Source organism: Rutilus rutilus (assembly GCF_951802725.1).
Source record: "Rutilus rutilus genome assembly, chromosome: 18".
Classification (NCBI taxonomy): domain Eukaryota; kingdom Metazoa; phylum Chordata; class Actinopteri; order Cypriniformes; family Leuciscidae; genus Rutilus; species Rutilus rutilus.
The window spans coordinates 15,914,719-15,931,002 of record NC_140231.1 but is presented as its reverse complement, the minus strand read 5'-3'; the positions used below and the strand labels follow the sequence as shown (position 1 = coordinate 15,931,002).

The 16,284-nt window shown below is 35.9% G+C and overlaps 2 protein-coding genes across 6 annotated transcripts; both read left to right on the top strand.

Moving 5' to 3' along the window:
- The first annotated feature begins 680 nt into the window (after positions 1 to 680).
- On the top strand, positions 681 to 5,155 carry havcr2 (hepatitis A virus cellular receptor 2). Its single transcript, XM_084387315.1, has 7 exons — positions 681 to 804; positions 1,384 to 1,722; positions 1,815 to 1,883; positions 2,653 to 2,721; positions 2,829 to 2,878; positions 3,059 to 3,143; positions 4,545 to 5,155. The coding sequence occupies exons 1-7, from the start codon at positions 762 to 764 to the stop codon at positions 4,586 to 4,588; spliced, it is 699 nt and encodes a 232-aa protein (XP_084243441.1). The 5' UTR covers positions 681 to 761; the 3' UTR covers positions 4,589 to 5,155.
- A 125-nt stretch (positions 5,156 to 5,280) lies between these two features.
- On the top strand, positions 5,281 to 8,997 carry havcr1 (hepatitis A virus cellular receptor 1). Of its 5 annotated transcripts, none has more exons than XM_084387510.1 (9): positions 5,301 to 5,460; positions 5,705 to 6,046; positions 6,781 to 6,873; positions 7,168 to 7,254; positions 7,490 to 7,585; positions 7,688 to 7,737; positions 7,819 to 7,894; positions 7,987 to 8,023; positions 8,705 to 8,997. In XM_084387510.1, exons 1-9 carry the CDS (start codon positions 5,406 to 5,408, stop codon positions 8,832 to 8,834), a joined length of 966 nt encoding a protein of 321 aa, XP_084243636.1. In that variant the 5' UTR covers positions 5,301 to 5,405; the 3' UTR covers positions 8,835 to 8,997. The 5 variants fall into 5 exon arrangements, with proteins under 5 accessions (XP_084243638.1, XP_084243636.1, XP_084243635.1 ...); XM_084387509.1 differs by having other exon boundaries at positions 7,685 to 7,737; XM_084387511.1 differs by lacking the exon at positions 6,781 to 6,873 and having other exon boundaries at positions 7,685 to 7,737.
- The last annotated feature ends 7,287 nt before the right edge of the window (positions 8,998 to 16,284 follow it).

The window sequence follows — 16,284 nt, the reverse complement described above, 5'->3', positions numbered from 1 at the left end:
GGGGGAGTACTGTCACGTGTCAGTGCTTGTTTGGACTTTAAGTTTGTGTTTTGATTGGTTCCTGTTTTCCTTTGTTCTCTTCCCGCCACTCCATTTCTATGGTTACTGTCATTTAGTTCAGCTGTATCACCTGTGTTAGTTTATCATCTGTATCACCTGTGTTCTGTTAATCAGTGTCATCTGTGTTTGTATTTAAGTTCTGTCAGTCTTCGTCCGATCTCCGTTATATTAAGTGTAGCTATTTACCTGTTCTGCTGTCCTGTATTTTAATTACATTAAACCTTCGTTCTTGGAAATATATCTTTGTCTCGGTCTGCCTTCATGCAACCACCCGTGACACTGACACATGAGAAGTTCCCAACAGGTTTTAAATAATACTTAAGTTACATCTCCTATCATTAAAAATACTATTTCCCAGTATATCTCTCTTAAAAGTTTGTAGTCTCTTATTTGGTCAATCATTTATTTGAAATCTTTTGTAACATGCCTTTTACTGATTTAATTCTTGCTGCTTGAGTCCTTGCTGAACAAAATTAATTTCTTTAAAAAAAAAAAACCTTTAAAACAATATGTATATTAAAATCCATTACATAAACAATTACAACAAGGATACAAATTTTCTGTCTGGCTTTGGAACCAATAGCGCGTTGAAGTTATTCCCATTGGCGAACAGCCGTCATGGAAAAGAGAAGTTGTATTTTTAGTATATGAGCCATTCACACATGAATTAGAGACTTACTGAGTGTACCACAGCAAAGAAAATGATTGTTTTTCTATTTATCTCAACAAGTATACATGTAGCAAGTAAGTACGAATAATACTTCTATCAGTAGTGCTTAAATGTACAATACTGTGTGCTATATTTCATTCCTGTGCAGTGCAAAAATATTATCAGTATCTTTTTGTCTTGTTTCACTTCTCTTTTACAATTTCGTTTCTTATTTTAAGCATAACTCTAGTAACAGTTAATAAAGTTTATGCTTAAAAGAAGAAATAATGCCTAAGGGATACAAAAAAGAAACTTAATTTAAAATAAAACGGATCATACACAATTTACAAGGTTCTTTAAATGGTTCTTGTTTTTAAGAATTTCAGATATTTGACTACAAAAACAAGGAAATGTTTTGTGGTCTGTGTATAATATTAGGTTTATAATGTTGTGTATCTTGTGCTTTTTTTTTACACCTTTTTTTTTTTACAAAGTTGATTGCACTTCAAGTTTATTTGAGTTTATTTGATTAGTTTGATATGTTGCTTTCATATTGAAAGTTATGCCTTTATAAGGGGAAAAAAAAATGTGAAATGCATGAGGAATCTAATAATTTGTTACTTTATATATGATGTAATTAAGTGTTGATACTTCTCTCTGTTTTTGCGTTGTAGCCTGCAGCGAATCATCAGAACTGGTGTTTGGACAGGTTGGGGATACAGTTACTCTTCCATGTAAATACGACATTAACGCCAATGGCCTATTGAACATTTGTTGGGGGCGACATCAGTCATGGTTCCACTGTGAGAACACTGTTATCTCCTCCGACGGCTTGCAAGTGAACTACAGAGAGTCACATAGATTCAGCTTGGTCAGTGGACTCGACCGAGGAGATGTTTCACTTACCATAAGGGTTGCTCAAAATAGGGATGCTGGGTTGTACGTGTGCCGTATCGAGATCCCTGGACTTTTCAATGACATTAGTCACAATGTTTATCTGTTTATCAGCAATGGTGAGTAACCACTCAATTGAGTCTTTTTTTTTTTATCAATTTTAATATGCTCAGACATGATGATGTATAGTGTTTCTGTTCTTCCATAAAAGGTCTGGATCCAAAGAGAGTCACCTCAGAAACACAACTGGTCTCTACAACGGCAAAGCAGGAAAAGCAAGGTATTAAACCTTTCAGTAATAAGTGTGTCACAGCTCTGTAAAACAATGGTAATGCATCTAGCAGTTTAACATGCAAATTGTAGAACTGCTTCTTTTGTTGCTGATGTCAGAGGTCGTACATCCAAGGACATGATAAACATAGACAGGTTGCCTGACAACCTGACAAAGAACTTCATAATATTATGCAGCAAGCATGCATTAAATTGATCAAAAGTGACAGTAAAGACATTTATATTACAAAATATGAAGAGTTCAGATGCAAAAGCCTCTAAGTGCCATCTGAAATTTCCTTCTAGAATGATCATTTTTATCAAGCTCGTATATTTAAGTTCAGTAATTTCACTGAAATGACAATTAATAGGTACTTTTCATTGCCATTTAAGTGAAATTACTGAACTTAAATATACGAGCTTGATAAAAATGATCATTCTAGAAGGAAATTTCAGATGGCACTTAGAGGCTTTTGCATCTGAACTCTTCATATTTCTATTTTGTAAATTCTGTTCTTTTGAACACTCTAGTCATCAAAAACGAGACCAAAAAATGGTTTTCAACTGTTTTTACTGTATTTTAACTTATTTTATTGTTAATGAAAATAATTTTGTCATTTTTCATTCATTAATTTCAATAATGAATCAATAATTCATTATTAGCCAATACGTTGATTTATCGTATTATTAATCATAATGTAGGCTATATTATAGGAATTCCCATAATAGTTCATATGAGATCAAATAACCCTGACTAACCATTTTTGTTTCACACACAGTATACTATGCATCAGACCCAACCACACTCATTACTGAGATGTATATCACATCAGAAAAGATAACTGCAGGTATGAATATAATCATGACCACACTTAATCAACATTGAAAGTGATTCAGAAATATGAGCCAATATCTGTCAAGAGGAAATGTAAACATATTTATTTATTTATTTCAGATATTACTGGCATCTACATAGATGAACCCGTTGCAGTGGTCCATACTGAGGTATTGCAATCATCTGTTTACAAAGACAGAAACATGAGCTGTTCTGCTTTTGCTGTCAGTCTATATTTTGGCTTCAATGTGTTGTTAGTAATCTATGTAAATGTATATGCATCTTGATTTTATTTGTTTTGAATATGATTAAGGTGTTTCACTCATTACATACTTGGTGTGTCATTTTAGGAAGCAATGGAAGCATTTGTCATTAATACTGTAAGAGTGGGAGCCATTGTCTTCATCCCGGGTTTAATCATCGCAATTCTGTTCCGTAAGTAGATTAGCAAGTAATGAATCTAATGGTCTAGATCTGGAGAAATATTAAACGCTTGTAGCATAAATGGGTGAATGGGTGAAACCTCTAATGAACATGTCCAGATCGCATTTGATTCTAAATTCATTCAACAAGAAAAAGAAGTTTGTTTTCCAATGTGACATATTTTAGCTTGGAATTCTTATTATAATGTGTCATAAAACATTAACCCCTGGTTTCACAGACAAGGCTTAGTCCCAGACTAAAATGCATCTTTGAGATGTTTTAACTGAAAGGAACTTAAACTAACATATCTTAAAATATGTCCATTGTTTTGTCTCAAGATGCACACCAGCACTTTTAAAGCATGTTAATAAAAGCTAATTAAATGTCCTAATTTGAACTAAGGCCTAATCCTGGCTTAATGTAAGCCCTGTGTGTGAAATCAGGCCTTACTTTTTATTAAGGTTTTTGTTTGGTCTCAGTGGTGATTCTCAATGTAATTAAACTGTAATACATTATCTTTTAATTCCACATAAACTTAAATTAGAGGCAGTACAGCAAATCCTAGCAACTTTATTGTACAAATTTAAATAATTCATTCATTTTCTTGCAATATATTTAGTTAAAGGGATAGTTCACCCCAAAAATGAAAATTATGTCATTAATTACTCACCCTATAATGTCGTTCCAAACCTGTAAGACTTTCGTTCGTCTTCGGAACACAAATGAAGATATTGAGAGATTTCTGTCCCTCCATTGACAGCTACGCAACTACCAGTTTCAAGCCTCAGTAGAGACATCATTAAAGTAATCCATGTGACTCCAGTGGTTTAACCACAATTTTATGAAGAGACGGATATGAAAATAAGCGTTTGGTGTCTGACCAATCACGGCAGACTGGGCCATCTGACCAATCAGAGCGAGTGCGTTGTTTGCGCAAAAAATAAACAATTTATCACTTCATTTACAAAATATCAATCTCCAACACATGTGTTATGTTGACATGGGAGCAGCGTGAACTCACATTGGAAATTAAAATTTTAATTTTAAGTAAATTTTTACTTATTACATATATATATATATATATATATATATATATATATATATATATATATATATGAGTGAATATCTTGGCATGTTGTCACATTCACCCAAATAAGCCTTTACCCAACATTATATAGTCTGAAAAGTGTACTCTGAGCATTTTATTTAATGCATGAACAAGAAGATGCATGAACTGCATGAACAAGAACGCTTGCTTGTTGCATATGGCTGTGTGGAAACTTCTCATGCTGCAGAGCGTTCAATTTGGCTCTCAGAATGTGTCTCCATTGCTGAGTGGAAGTGAAAGAGGTGATTCATGGCCTGTTTTGCTTACTGTGCATTAACACATCCATTTGAACGCTCTGCCCTCAGGACTGCGGCGATCCAGAGAACGCACCAGCAGCAGGGGAAGTTAAAAATCTGCCAAATCTCCCCAGCCCAACAACCACACACGGATATGGTGTGATAGTCAGATTCGAGGTCACTATGACCACATGTATGGTGACGTGGACTCTTTAAAAAAAATTTTTTTTATTGTTCTCAGTGCCTTTTTTAGGGGGTTTGTTCTCAGTGGCTAATATTTATAGCCTATTATAAAATAATTGATTGATTATTAATCTAATTTTGAGATAACTCAATTTACATAATGTTGTCGTTGTTGTTGTTTCACTTTTTCATTGTAATGTTTGTAGCCTGTGTCTTCATTTGCCAAGTCTTTTTGTAAAAAGCTTACAAAATATAACTCAAATCATATGTCATCCATCTCCTTCTCAAAAATCAATTACTGAATGTTTCTTTGTCCAAACTCCACGTGGGCTTAAAAGATTTGAGCATTTGTTTGGAAACGGAATCTGATTTATCACACAACAGTAGCGGCCTCTAGTGTTCACCGCAGTCGCATCAAACATATCAAGCTAAAAGTTCCAATGATGTACAAACACTTAAATATTAATAAAAAAATTAAAAACTCACGTGATGTTTTGTAAAAGTGTGTAGGCTACATGTTAATATGTTCTCAGTTCTAACAAATCTCTCTTTTGGTTTTTTGAAGTTGACCACTGAGTAGTAGGCCACATATAGAAGTGAAACTGTAAAAAGAAGTCTGCTTGCACATTTAAGAAAAGCTGAGAAGGTGTCATGTGCATCTTGACTTCCGTGTAAAGGGAAACAATGTAAGAAGAGAGATGAGGTAGTCTGGAGCATTGCTTTCAGGGAGAGTGAAACCTTTCTATCATGACTGAACTTCACAGCTGGTTCTTTACATCCTGGATTATTTGTTATTTGACGAGTGAGTTTCACATTTATATTGAGATGTGCTTACAATCAGTAATTTGTGGCAAAGAGTAAAATGTAGGCCTAATATATACATATTTTAATAATTTTTTTATTTGATATTTTAAAATATTATGTTTTATGTAGTATTTAATTTTGCAGTAACCCTTAAGATTATTTGTCTACAATAATTTGGATCATTTTATGATCTAAATTTCAAATTCAATGTTATTTAAATGAAGTCATTGTCTCTCTATCAGTTTGTAAATGCAACGACGTCATCGTACAGAGTTTCGAGGGTGAGAGCGTCACTTTGCCATGCAAGTATAACAGCAAATACCATGGAAAATGTGAAATATGCTGGATTAGAGGAGACATTCCCTCAATGGGTTGTGGTGATGAAATTATTGGAAGCGATGGGGATAAAGTGGTGAGGAAAATATCTGCCAGATACCGGCTGGAGGGAGAAATATCGCATGGAGACGTGTCTTTGACAATCCTTAACATAGAAAAAAAAGACTCTGGCAAATATGGATGCCGCATACATATTCCTGGATGGTTTAATGACAAGATGTATTACGTTCATTTGATTGTTGATGACGGTAAGCAAAGCCTACTCACTACAGATGTTGTTTTGTTTTTTGGTTTGGTTTGGTTTGGTTTGGGGTCTGTAAGATTTTTTTAAATAAAGGAATAAAAGTAAAAAAGTAAAATATTTTTTGTGATAGTAAAGATATTTAATTGTTACAAAAAATATTGCTAACAAATGCTGTGAAAAAATGATTTCTGAAGGATCACACTGTAAAAAATATATGATCAATAAGTTATGACAACGTATGTTTTTACCTATTTTTTACAGTCTATGGTTTTTACATTGCTTTAACTCATCAAAATAAGTTAAGCAATTTTCTACTTTTTTATAAATTATAAGCTTCAACTCACTTTTTAAAGTCAGTTTAATGTAATTTAAGTTGAAATAACTTTAACGTCCAAGTTGATCGTATTTAAAAAATTTAAGGAAGCAACTTTTTTTTACACTGAACACTAATGATAATCCAGCTTTGCAGGAATAAAACTTATTTTAAATATATTAAAATAAAATGTAAATAAAATGAAACCATTCATTTTAAATTGTAATATTTCACAATATTACTGTTTTTACAGTATGAATCTGCTAAATGTCTCGTTGAGCATAAGAGACTTCTTAGAAAATCTTACTCACTCCAAACTTTTGAATGGTAGTGCAGATATTAAAACAAAACAAAACAATAATAATAATTTTGTTGATATTTTAAAAAGGAGTACAGTTTTGCATTGAAATACACTCTCTTCAAAGCACTTATTCCAACAACATGGGAACCTACATCCCTGTCGAGCAGCACATCTGAGCATGAAATCACAGGAGTATTCACCACTGTCATGACAGAGGGTACTTGTGTGTGTTTCTATGTGAATATCTATGAATTTATACTGTCTTTGTGAATCTGTGATGGCTGAATCATGAAAACATACCAGACAAAACCAAATCAGTACTGATAATCAAGTCTGAAAAAGTAAGTATTTTTGGTGATGGTGACGAGTTGGACATTATTTGCCATCATTCAGTCATCACAGATGAGATCAGTTCTGTGTAAAGTCAGTACTTTCAGCAGTTTTCTGATAGCTCGTGCTCATGTGACAGTTTGAACATTAAAAAAGGAAAATTCTACATCCTGTTTCAAAGCACCTGGTCCGACCACACAAGAGCCTTTGGTAACCACTAGTTCTGGGCTTATAACCCCTGAATCACAGACCACTGAAACATCAGGAGGTATTATGATTTTAACCCTGGCAGTGAATCTATAATGACTGAAGCAAAATGTTCATTTACAATAAAAAAAAATTTTCACTATCTATAATTTATCATTGCTAATAATGACCAAGTGGTGAGATTTTTGCGCTTGCATATTTACAGATATTTAGTCATTAAAGATCTCTGCTTTATTTAAAGACATTTAAATTGTTAGTGTAGAAACATTATGTGACATTATCCTTTTTTTTAATAGACAGGAATAAAACACAAGAGACTTCTTCATTCGTCAGTTCTTCAAATGCTCCCGAGAGCAGCACTACTGGACTGTGGAAATCCAGCGCAACATCCGGTATAACACAGCTGATGATCTGTGCTCTTTTTAATTGTTTTGTATTGCAACATATTGTATGTATTTGCAAATTTGCTGATTGTGTTTTTCGTTATAAAGCAGAAACCTCAGTTACGTATCCTAATTCGTCCTATGTGGAACACAAAGAGAGTGTGAGTATTTCACCATAACAGGAAGCCTTACGGTTTGAAACATTGATGACTTGATATCCTGATACTGATTTGTTCTTAAAGGTAAATGCATCTGCAGTTATTGTGCCTATTCTCCTGTTACTGTTGGCTTTGGTAGTCATTGCTGGCATTCTGTTATGTGAGTCCAAACTGGCACTTCACACTTTAAAATTTAACTGCAAAACTCGTTGCGTTTATTTATAAAATGAAATTGTCGTTTTCTATTTTCAGGGAAGCAAAAGAAGAAAACCAGAGCTGCGTTAGACATGTAAGTCACTCCTTCAAGTGCTATTTATGCTTAAATTAGAAGGATTAAAAACATTAATTCCAAAATTATACTGATTTAAAACAGATGTTTAAAACAATAGACTGAAATAGGAATTTACAGTTTGCATTATGCTGACCAAATGCTAAAATGTTCCTATTTAAAACAACCACTCACTTTATACAATAGTGTTCAATTAGATATTAATGACAAATACAGTTTTGAATAAATGCTGTTCTTTTAAACTTATTCATAAAAGAATCCTGGGGGAAGTATCGTGGCTTCCACAAAGATTTTAAGCAGCACAACTGTTTTCAATATTGATAATAATAAAAAATGTTTCTTGAGACCCAAATCAGCATATTAGAATGCTTTCTGAAGGATCATGTGACACTGAAGACTGCATTTTAAAATATATTCAAACATAAAAACAGTTATTTTAATTTGTAATAATATTTCATAATATTACTGTTTTTGATCAATTAAATGAAGCCTTGGTGAACATGATGGTGATTTAACTTCTTTCAAAAACAATGTACCAACCCCAGACTTTTGTACGGTAGTCTATCTTAATTATTTAGGCTATACTATTGTGCATGTAAAAAAAAAATATATATATTGATATGATATGATATTATATGAAGAATGCAACACTATTCCATATACCATTTTTCTCTCCCTCAGAACCCTGAACTCTGAGAACTCTGTCATCTACAGTAACTCTGGCAGCAGTGTGGGCCTGTACAACAGAGAGATGGCTACGGAAAACATCTATCAAATACAAACTGAAAATGAATATGAACAGTGGAATTAATATCTAAGCAAATTCACATTTACTATCACGTTTAAGTTGATCAGTGTGGAGTCTGTTTTCTGTTGTATTGTTTGTAATAATGTGACAGCTATTATTGCTTTATCTTTTCTCTGACTTCTAGAGGCTAACACTATATCATTATTAAAACTAATCTGAAATTAAATTTTAAATGATTAATTTACCACAAATGTGTTTTGGTGCTGTACTTTTCTCATATCCTTCATATTACCAGGCTACACAAGCTTATGCCAATTCAGGGCTCTAGAAGTGCCAATGTGGGTTCAGAAAGATCATAAAACTTAATTCAGTAGAATCTAGGCCTGTGTTGTAAAGAAGGTCATGAAAATGTCATTCATATTACCCCTCCAAACTGGTTCACAACTCTTATAACACTCATAGGCCACACCTAGGAGACTTCCTTCCTCCATAACAACTAAAAATAAACTCACACTTCTGAGTAATGAATGTTGTACAGGTATTCTCGCAGGGCGTGTACACAACGAGGAAGATTCATTTTTGAATAAGCGGACTATACACTCACCTAAAGGATTATTAGGAACACCTGTTCAATTTCTCATTAATGCAATTATCTAATCAACCAATCACATGGCAGTTGCTTCAATGCATTTAGGGGTGTGGTCCTGGTCAAGACAATCTCCTGAACTCCAAACTGAATGTAAGAATGGGAAAGAAAGGTGATTTAAGCCATTTTGAGCGTGGCATGGTTGTTGGTGCCAGATGGGCCGGTCTGAGTATTTCACAATCTGCTCAGTTACTGGGATTTTCACGCACAACCATTTCTAGGGTTTACAAAGAATGGTGTGAAAAGGGAAAAACATCCAGTATGTGGCAGTCCTGTGGGCGAAAATGCCTTGTTGATGCTAGAGGTCAGAGGAGAATGGGCCGACTGATTCAAGCTGATAGAAGAGCAACTTTGACTGAAATAACCACTCGTTACAACCGAGGTATGCAGCAAAGCATTTGTGAAGCCACAACACGCACAACCTTGAGGCGGATGGGCTACAACAACAGAAGACCCCACCGGGTACCACTCATCTCCACTACAAATAGGAAAAAGAGGCTACAATTTGCACGAGCTCACCAAAATTGGACAGTTGAAGACTGGAAAAATGTTGCCTGGTCTGATGAGTCTCGATTTCTGTTGAGACATTCAGATGGTAGAGTCAGAATTTGGCGTAAACAGAATGAGAACATGGATCCATCATGCCTTGTTACCACTGTGCAGGCTGGTGCTGGTGGTGTAATGGTGTGGGGGATGTTTTCTTGGCACAATTTAGGCCCCTTAGTGCCAATTGGGCATCGTTTAAATGCCACGGCCTACCTGAGCATTGTTTCTGACCATGTCCATCCCTTTATGACCACCATGTACCCATCCTCTGATGGCTACTTCCAGCAGGATAATGCACCATGTCACAAAGCTCGAATCATTTCAAATTGGTTTCTTGAACATGACAATGAGTTCACTGTACTAAAATGGCCCCCACAGTCACCAGATCTCAACCCAATAGAGCATCTTTGGGATGTGGTGGAACGGGAGCTTCGTGCCCTGGATGTGCATCCCACAAATCTCCATCAACTGCAAGATGCTATCCTATCAATATAGGCCAACATTTCTAAAGAATGCTTTCAGCACCTTGTTGAATCAATGCCACGTAGAATTAAGGCAGTTCTGAAGGCGAAAGGGGGTCAAACACAGTATTAGTATGGTGTTCCTAATAATCCTTTAGGTGAGTGTATGTGCTTGCTTATTTTTGTATTATTTTTATTATAATAATAAAAAATAAAAAACATCTCAGTTACAAATATAACCCTGGTTCCCTGAAAAGAGAACGAGACGCTGCGCCAGAATGTTGACGATATGGGAAAGTAGCCCTTGAGAAGCACTTGAGAGCCTGGGGTAAATTCAATCTCCAGGCTATTGAACCCAATGAAGGTGTGCGGAGAGGACCAGCCAGCCACATCACAAACATCTTGAAAAGAAACCTCTGACAACAATGCCTTAAAGGGTTAGTTCACCCAAAAATAAAAATTCTGTCAGTAATTACTCACCCTCATGTTGTTCCAAGACTTTCGTTCATCTTCGGAACACAATTTAAGATATTTTTGATGAAATCTGAGCGCTGTCTCACTCCTTCATAGGCTTCTATGTAATTTAATTCTGCCGGCCCAGAATTAAAAAGTTAGTAAAAACATCGTTAAAATAGTCCAAGTGACTACAGTGGCTCAACCTTAAGTTTATCAAGCGACAAGAACACTTATTGTGCGCAAACTTATTATTCTTAGTGTGGGTCTCTGACGTCAGCCAACATTTGTATGTGGGGCCCATATGGGTATGAAATGGGCCCCATGTAGGATTGTCTGCAGGTTCCATAATGGCCCCATGTTAATTGCCCAGATGAATTTCATGTAGGATTGCACTTGGTACTAGGTGGGACCTAAGTGGGCAACATGCACAAGACCCATCTCTGTCCCAGCTTTAACCCAGTCAACATTTGTATGTGGGGCCCATGTGGGTTTGAAATGGGCTGAAAAATGGGCTCTGTATGGGATTGTTCACGGGTTCCATAATGGTTCCAACTGGCCACATGGATTTCATATAGGATGGCACTTATAAACAGGTGGGCCCCAACTGGGCTACACGCACAAGACCCATCTTGGTCCCAGCTTTAGTTTTTTTGTGGGTACTACAAGGTTAGTGGGTTTGTCCACAGGTTCCATGTTGGCCCCAGCAATTTACTTTAGGTTTTATGCAGGATTTCACAGGGCTTTAGGTGGGCTTTATTCCCAACTAGGAATCATATGCATGTGGCCCAACTAGGGATCATCTGGGTTCCATCTATATGAGTAGCAATACCACACAAACAAGTTTTAAAGCATTAGAGCACACATTGAAATCTTTTCAAATTTCAATTTTATTGAAATTACCCATCATATTATGCTATATTCTGAAATTCTAGAGACAATATTTAAAGAAGCAGATTTATGTCAGAGTATTTCTTTAAAGTTATATACCTAATTGTTAAAATACATACTTTTAACCTGTATTTGACCCAGTCTTTACTGAAAGCTTTGAACATTTGAACAGGAAATAAATTGGGGACAGTTAGAACTAGAAGAAGCAGCAACTATACATTTATAAGTACAGCTTACACTGCACACAGTAATTTGTGCATTCTGGACACTGTCCTCCTCCATCTCTTGTCCCAGAATATTTTGAGAGTTCCCTCTCAGTTCCTTGCCAGTTGATCTGTGCAGCCTCTGCAAAACAAATTCGTTTTTTTAGAGATTATGATTTTAGAGAAATCATGTTACTTACACATGTCACAATACCTTATGAAAGAATAACAACTTTTACTCAGGATAAAAAACAAAAACAGCATTAACCTTCAATTGGAATGGTCATGGTATTGGAATGTCACTGGAAGGGCATTTGGGAAATCAATAGAGAATTACTGTTTATTTATTCAGACTATTCCGATTTAATTTTGTATTAATAAAACCAGTTTATAAAGTATGAATATGCGATGTGTTTGAAAGCATCAATTCATTCATTGATACAAGTTAACCATTAAAAAAATTATAAACAAAAATAATAATAATACATTATTTGTCTCAAGACTTTTGTGTCATTTTAATATTAGTTTCTCACAATCATATTCTCAGTCCATGATAGAATGGGCCGACAAAATGATTTATAATTTAAGTATTTTAATGATTTTTTATTGCTAATGATTTATGATTGTTTTTAAAGTAAAAATATAAAAATATTATTCTTTGTGTCTTTGGAAAATAATTGAGGTGATCACAGGTGTGGATGATTCTTAAATTTCCAGGATGATTTCTTGCAAAAGTTGATTTACTCTATTTTGATTGCTACTGTAGACAGTGTTTAAATCTGAACTATAAACTTTTATCTCAGTACTTCTGTGATCATTTGAATTACGAGCTGATGTTGTTGTAATATTATATAAGAATAAAATAAATGACTGTTGTGTCAATCTAAAATTATCTTCCCACTCATCATTCTGTGAAATGGTGCAGGACAACGTTGTCCAACAAGTGCTTGTTTCGGACTCTCATCTGCTGATGCCTTGTTTTTGGCATCTGGGCATCATTTTTTTACTGCTTGATTAATATAAGCAGCACGGCAAAGCTTTGTGTGCTCCTTGTCTCCTAATAAGGACCTGAAATAGGTAAATATAAGTCTGCTTTTTAAAACAATGGAGGATGGTTAGTTTGTGACAACAGCAGGAAACTGCATATTCGTGCAGTGCGTGCACATCAAAAGATTAAATCAGATTTGAAGCTTGTGACTTAGAAATGCACATCAACCCGATGACATAAAAACTATGTTCAGATTCATCAATCAGAATGATTTCATTCTGATCGAAACAAAACATTTCCATGTAAATGTGGCTACTGACAGCGCCAACGCAGAGATAAATGTTCACTGTTATCTTACTTGACAAAGGTTTAAGACAAATCAGTGTCTTTAGGAAAATATTGTGTGGGTATTTGAATCGAGATCAAAACCTTTTCAACAATTGCAGCTCTAATTTCTGATAATATATGTGGCTCTGTATATTTCTGATATGTAGAGAAACATTACACTTAATTCAGAATCCTAACTACAGATAGTATTAAAGTAGTTTACAAAAATGAAAATTAGCCCATGATTTACTCACCCTCAAGCCATAGGTATATATGACTTTCTTCTTTCAGACAAATACAATCGGAGTTATATTAATAAACACATTGACACTTACAAGCTTCATAATGGCAGTGGATTGCAACCATTGCAACCATCAGATTCAGTGAGCACACTGAAGAAGGCACGTGCCGAAACACGTCTGTGCAAATAAAAGTTACGTATTCTAAAAAGATACGTATTCTAATTATCCAGGCCAGCACTCTTAAAGTTTATAAGTATATGCATTGAGTGAAGCCTGCTCCTATCTTCACTTACTTGGTACTACCTTGGGCCCATGTAGGCAGCGTATATGGGACTGATTGTGTTTGCCAATGTCTAACCCATTTGATAAACCCAAGTGGGCCCCATTTGTGTTGCCCATTTTGAGCCCATGCACTCATTTCCCATTAGTGACCCAACTAGGACCCACATAGGGAGCCCACCTGTTTTTGCCCATGTGGGACCTACTTAGCTGATCCAAGTGGGCCCCAGATAAGATGCCCATTTTGGGACCATACCCACTTGGTACCCACATAGCCCAAGCATAAACCATGTGGGGCCCACATATACATGTTGGCTGGTACGTGAGTTCACGAGAGCGCCACAAAGCACGCAAGTAAAACAACGGACAGAAAATGTATCCTTTTAAAGAGAAAAGCTCTGATTGGAGGATTTAAAGCTTTACATCAGGCAAACGCAAAATGAAAGCTCATGGAGGCTTGTTAAAACAGTCTGTAATATTTTGTCTCCTCTTTTTATTCAACTAAAACAAAGGTTTTGGTCATTTTTTATTTGTCTCGTCTTTTTTTTCTTGGGCCTGCCAGCACAAAAGTTGATGGTGTATCACAAGCGCGCGCACTTTGGCAGCCGAAATCCGAAATCACATACTCTCTCGAGTAGGTAGTACTTATTTTGAATAAGTAATTACTTCACGACCGCTAAAAAAGTAAGCTGTGTGAGTAGTTTATGAATGTAATCTGGACTTACATTCGCAATGTTGTCATTATCATGTGACCTACCAGCGTCAGCTGTGTCGCTTCACTACCATTCACTAATCCTCTCCTGTGGCCTCATGGGATAGTAAAGTGTCAATCGTATGCACTTCAGAATTTCTCTTTTATGAGTAGGCAACTGTGAATTTGGACAAACTTCTTTTGTCACATAGTGTTTTTCGCCTACCTACAGAAGTATGCGATTTCGGATGCAGCCTTGGTAGGCTATGAGGCCAGAGATATTCTGTAAGGACATTGTTTTATTTAACACAGTCTCACCCCCAAACGTCACATACTGACGCGTCTTGACCAAACGGCAATATACGACGAAAAGGGTACCCCTAAAACGTCCGTATGTGACTATTCGGGTTATGGGTAGGTTTAGGTATGCGTTAGGGTACCGCTAAGAGGCGCTGCTGGTGCGCTTATGTCTTCGTCTCATATGGACGTTTTAGGGGTACCCTTTTCGTCGTATATTGCCGTTTGGTCAAGACGCGTCAGTATGTGACGTTTTGGGGTGAGACCGGGCTGGTTTTATTAGCCTAATGAATAATGAGCTATCCAGTTGCAACATCACAAAATCATTACAATTTAAGTAGCCCAGCCTACTATTCTATATAAATACCCGAACAGTCTTCTAGCTGTTCCAGCTGAATATTCTCCCTCATACTGTCCATGTTTGTTCTATAATTCAGCCAGTTCCTCAAGTCTGATGAAGAATTAGCTGGTTAACTTAATATCTGCCAGCTGTGACTGCATGAACACTTTGTGCCACTTTGTTTACCAACAATAGCAAACACACGTGCCATCATGGACATGGCGTGTGCTGTGTGCAGGCCCACCGACTCATTCATGGAGCCTGTTTACAAGCAACATTAGATATCCAGATAAATCTCCATCACACAATGGCCCTATTCTTTGCTGCACGACTCCACCTCCAGATGAGGACTGCAGATGGGTCAGTGGCCCTGTCCTTCTTGGAGATGTCACAGGCGCAGAGCTGGAGAACACAGTCACTCTTTCACATGTCCTCCTCTGCATATCCCTGGTGCCGCCCAGCACAAGGCAGTGTTGCCTAAACACCACACTGGAATGGCTGCTCCTCCCCAGTTATCAGTCCTTCGCTGGATCCTCCTCCTCACCATTTCAGGCAAGAAACTATAAAATTATAAAATTATGTAAGGCATGGTAATGTGTTGTGAGAGATTTAACTTATAATAGAAGTAATCTAAAACAACTGAAAATAGATAGATAGATAGATAGATAGATAGATAGATAGATAGATAGATAGATAGATAGATAGATAGATAGATAGATAGATAGATAGATTTTGTTTATATCTTAGATCTAGATATATAGATTATGATAGATAGTTTATTTTTAGTTTATTTTGGTTGATGCTGAAAAAAAAATGCTAATGAGGTATTATCTAGATAGAAAAATGTAGCTTGGTCTAAAGATGTTAAGATATTTTTACTGGAAAACAAGACAAAAATACTCATGATTTTGTTTTTGTTTTTTACTAATTCAATATATAAAACTGTGTATCAACATTCCAATCTAAAGGAACTTTCATAATTTGGTTTTACACTTCTTCTTTTTTTTATGCATGTTTTAAAAAATATTTCATTATATACACTAATACAGTGGTCCTCAGTCAGGGGCCCGGGGCCCAATACAAGCTTCCAAGGGGGGCTCAAGATGACTTAAAATAATTTCAAAAGCCTGCCTGCCCATCCAGTCTTAA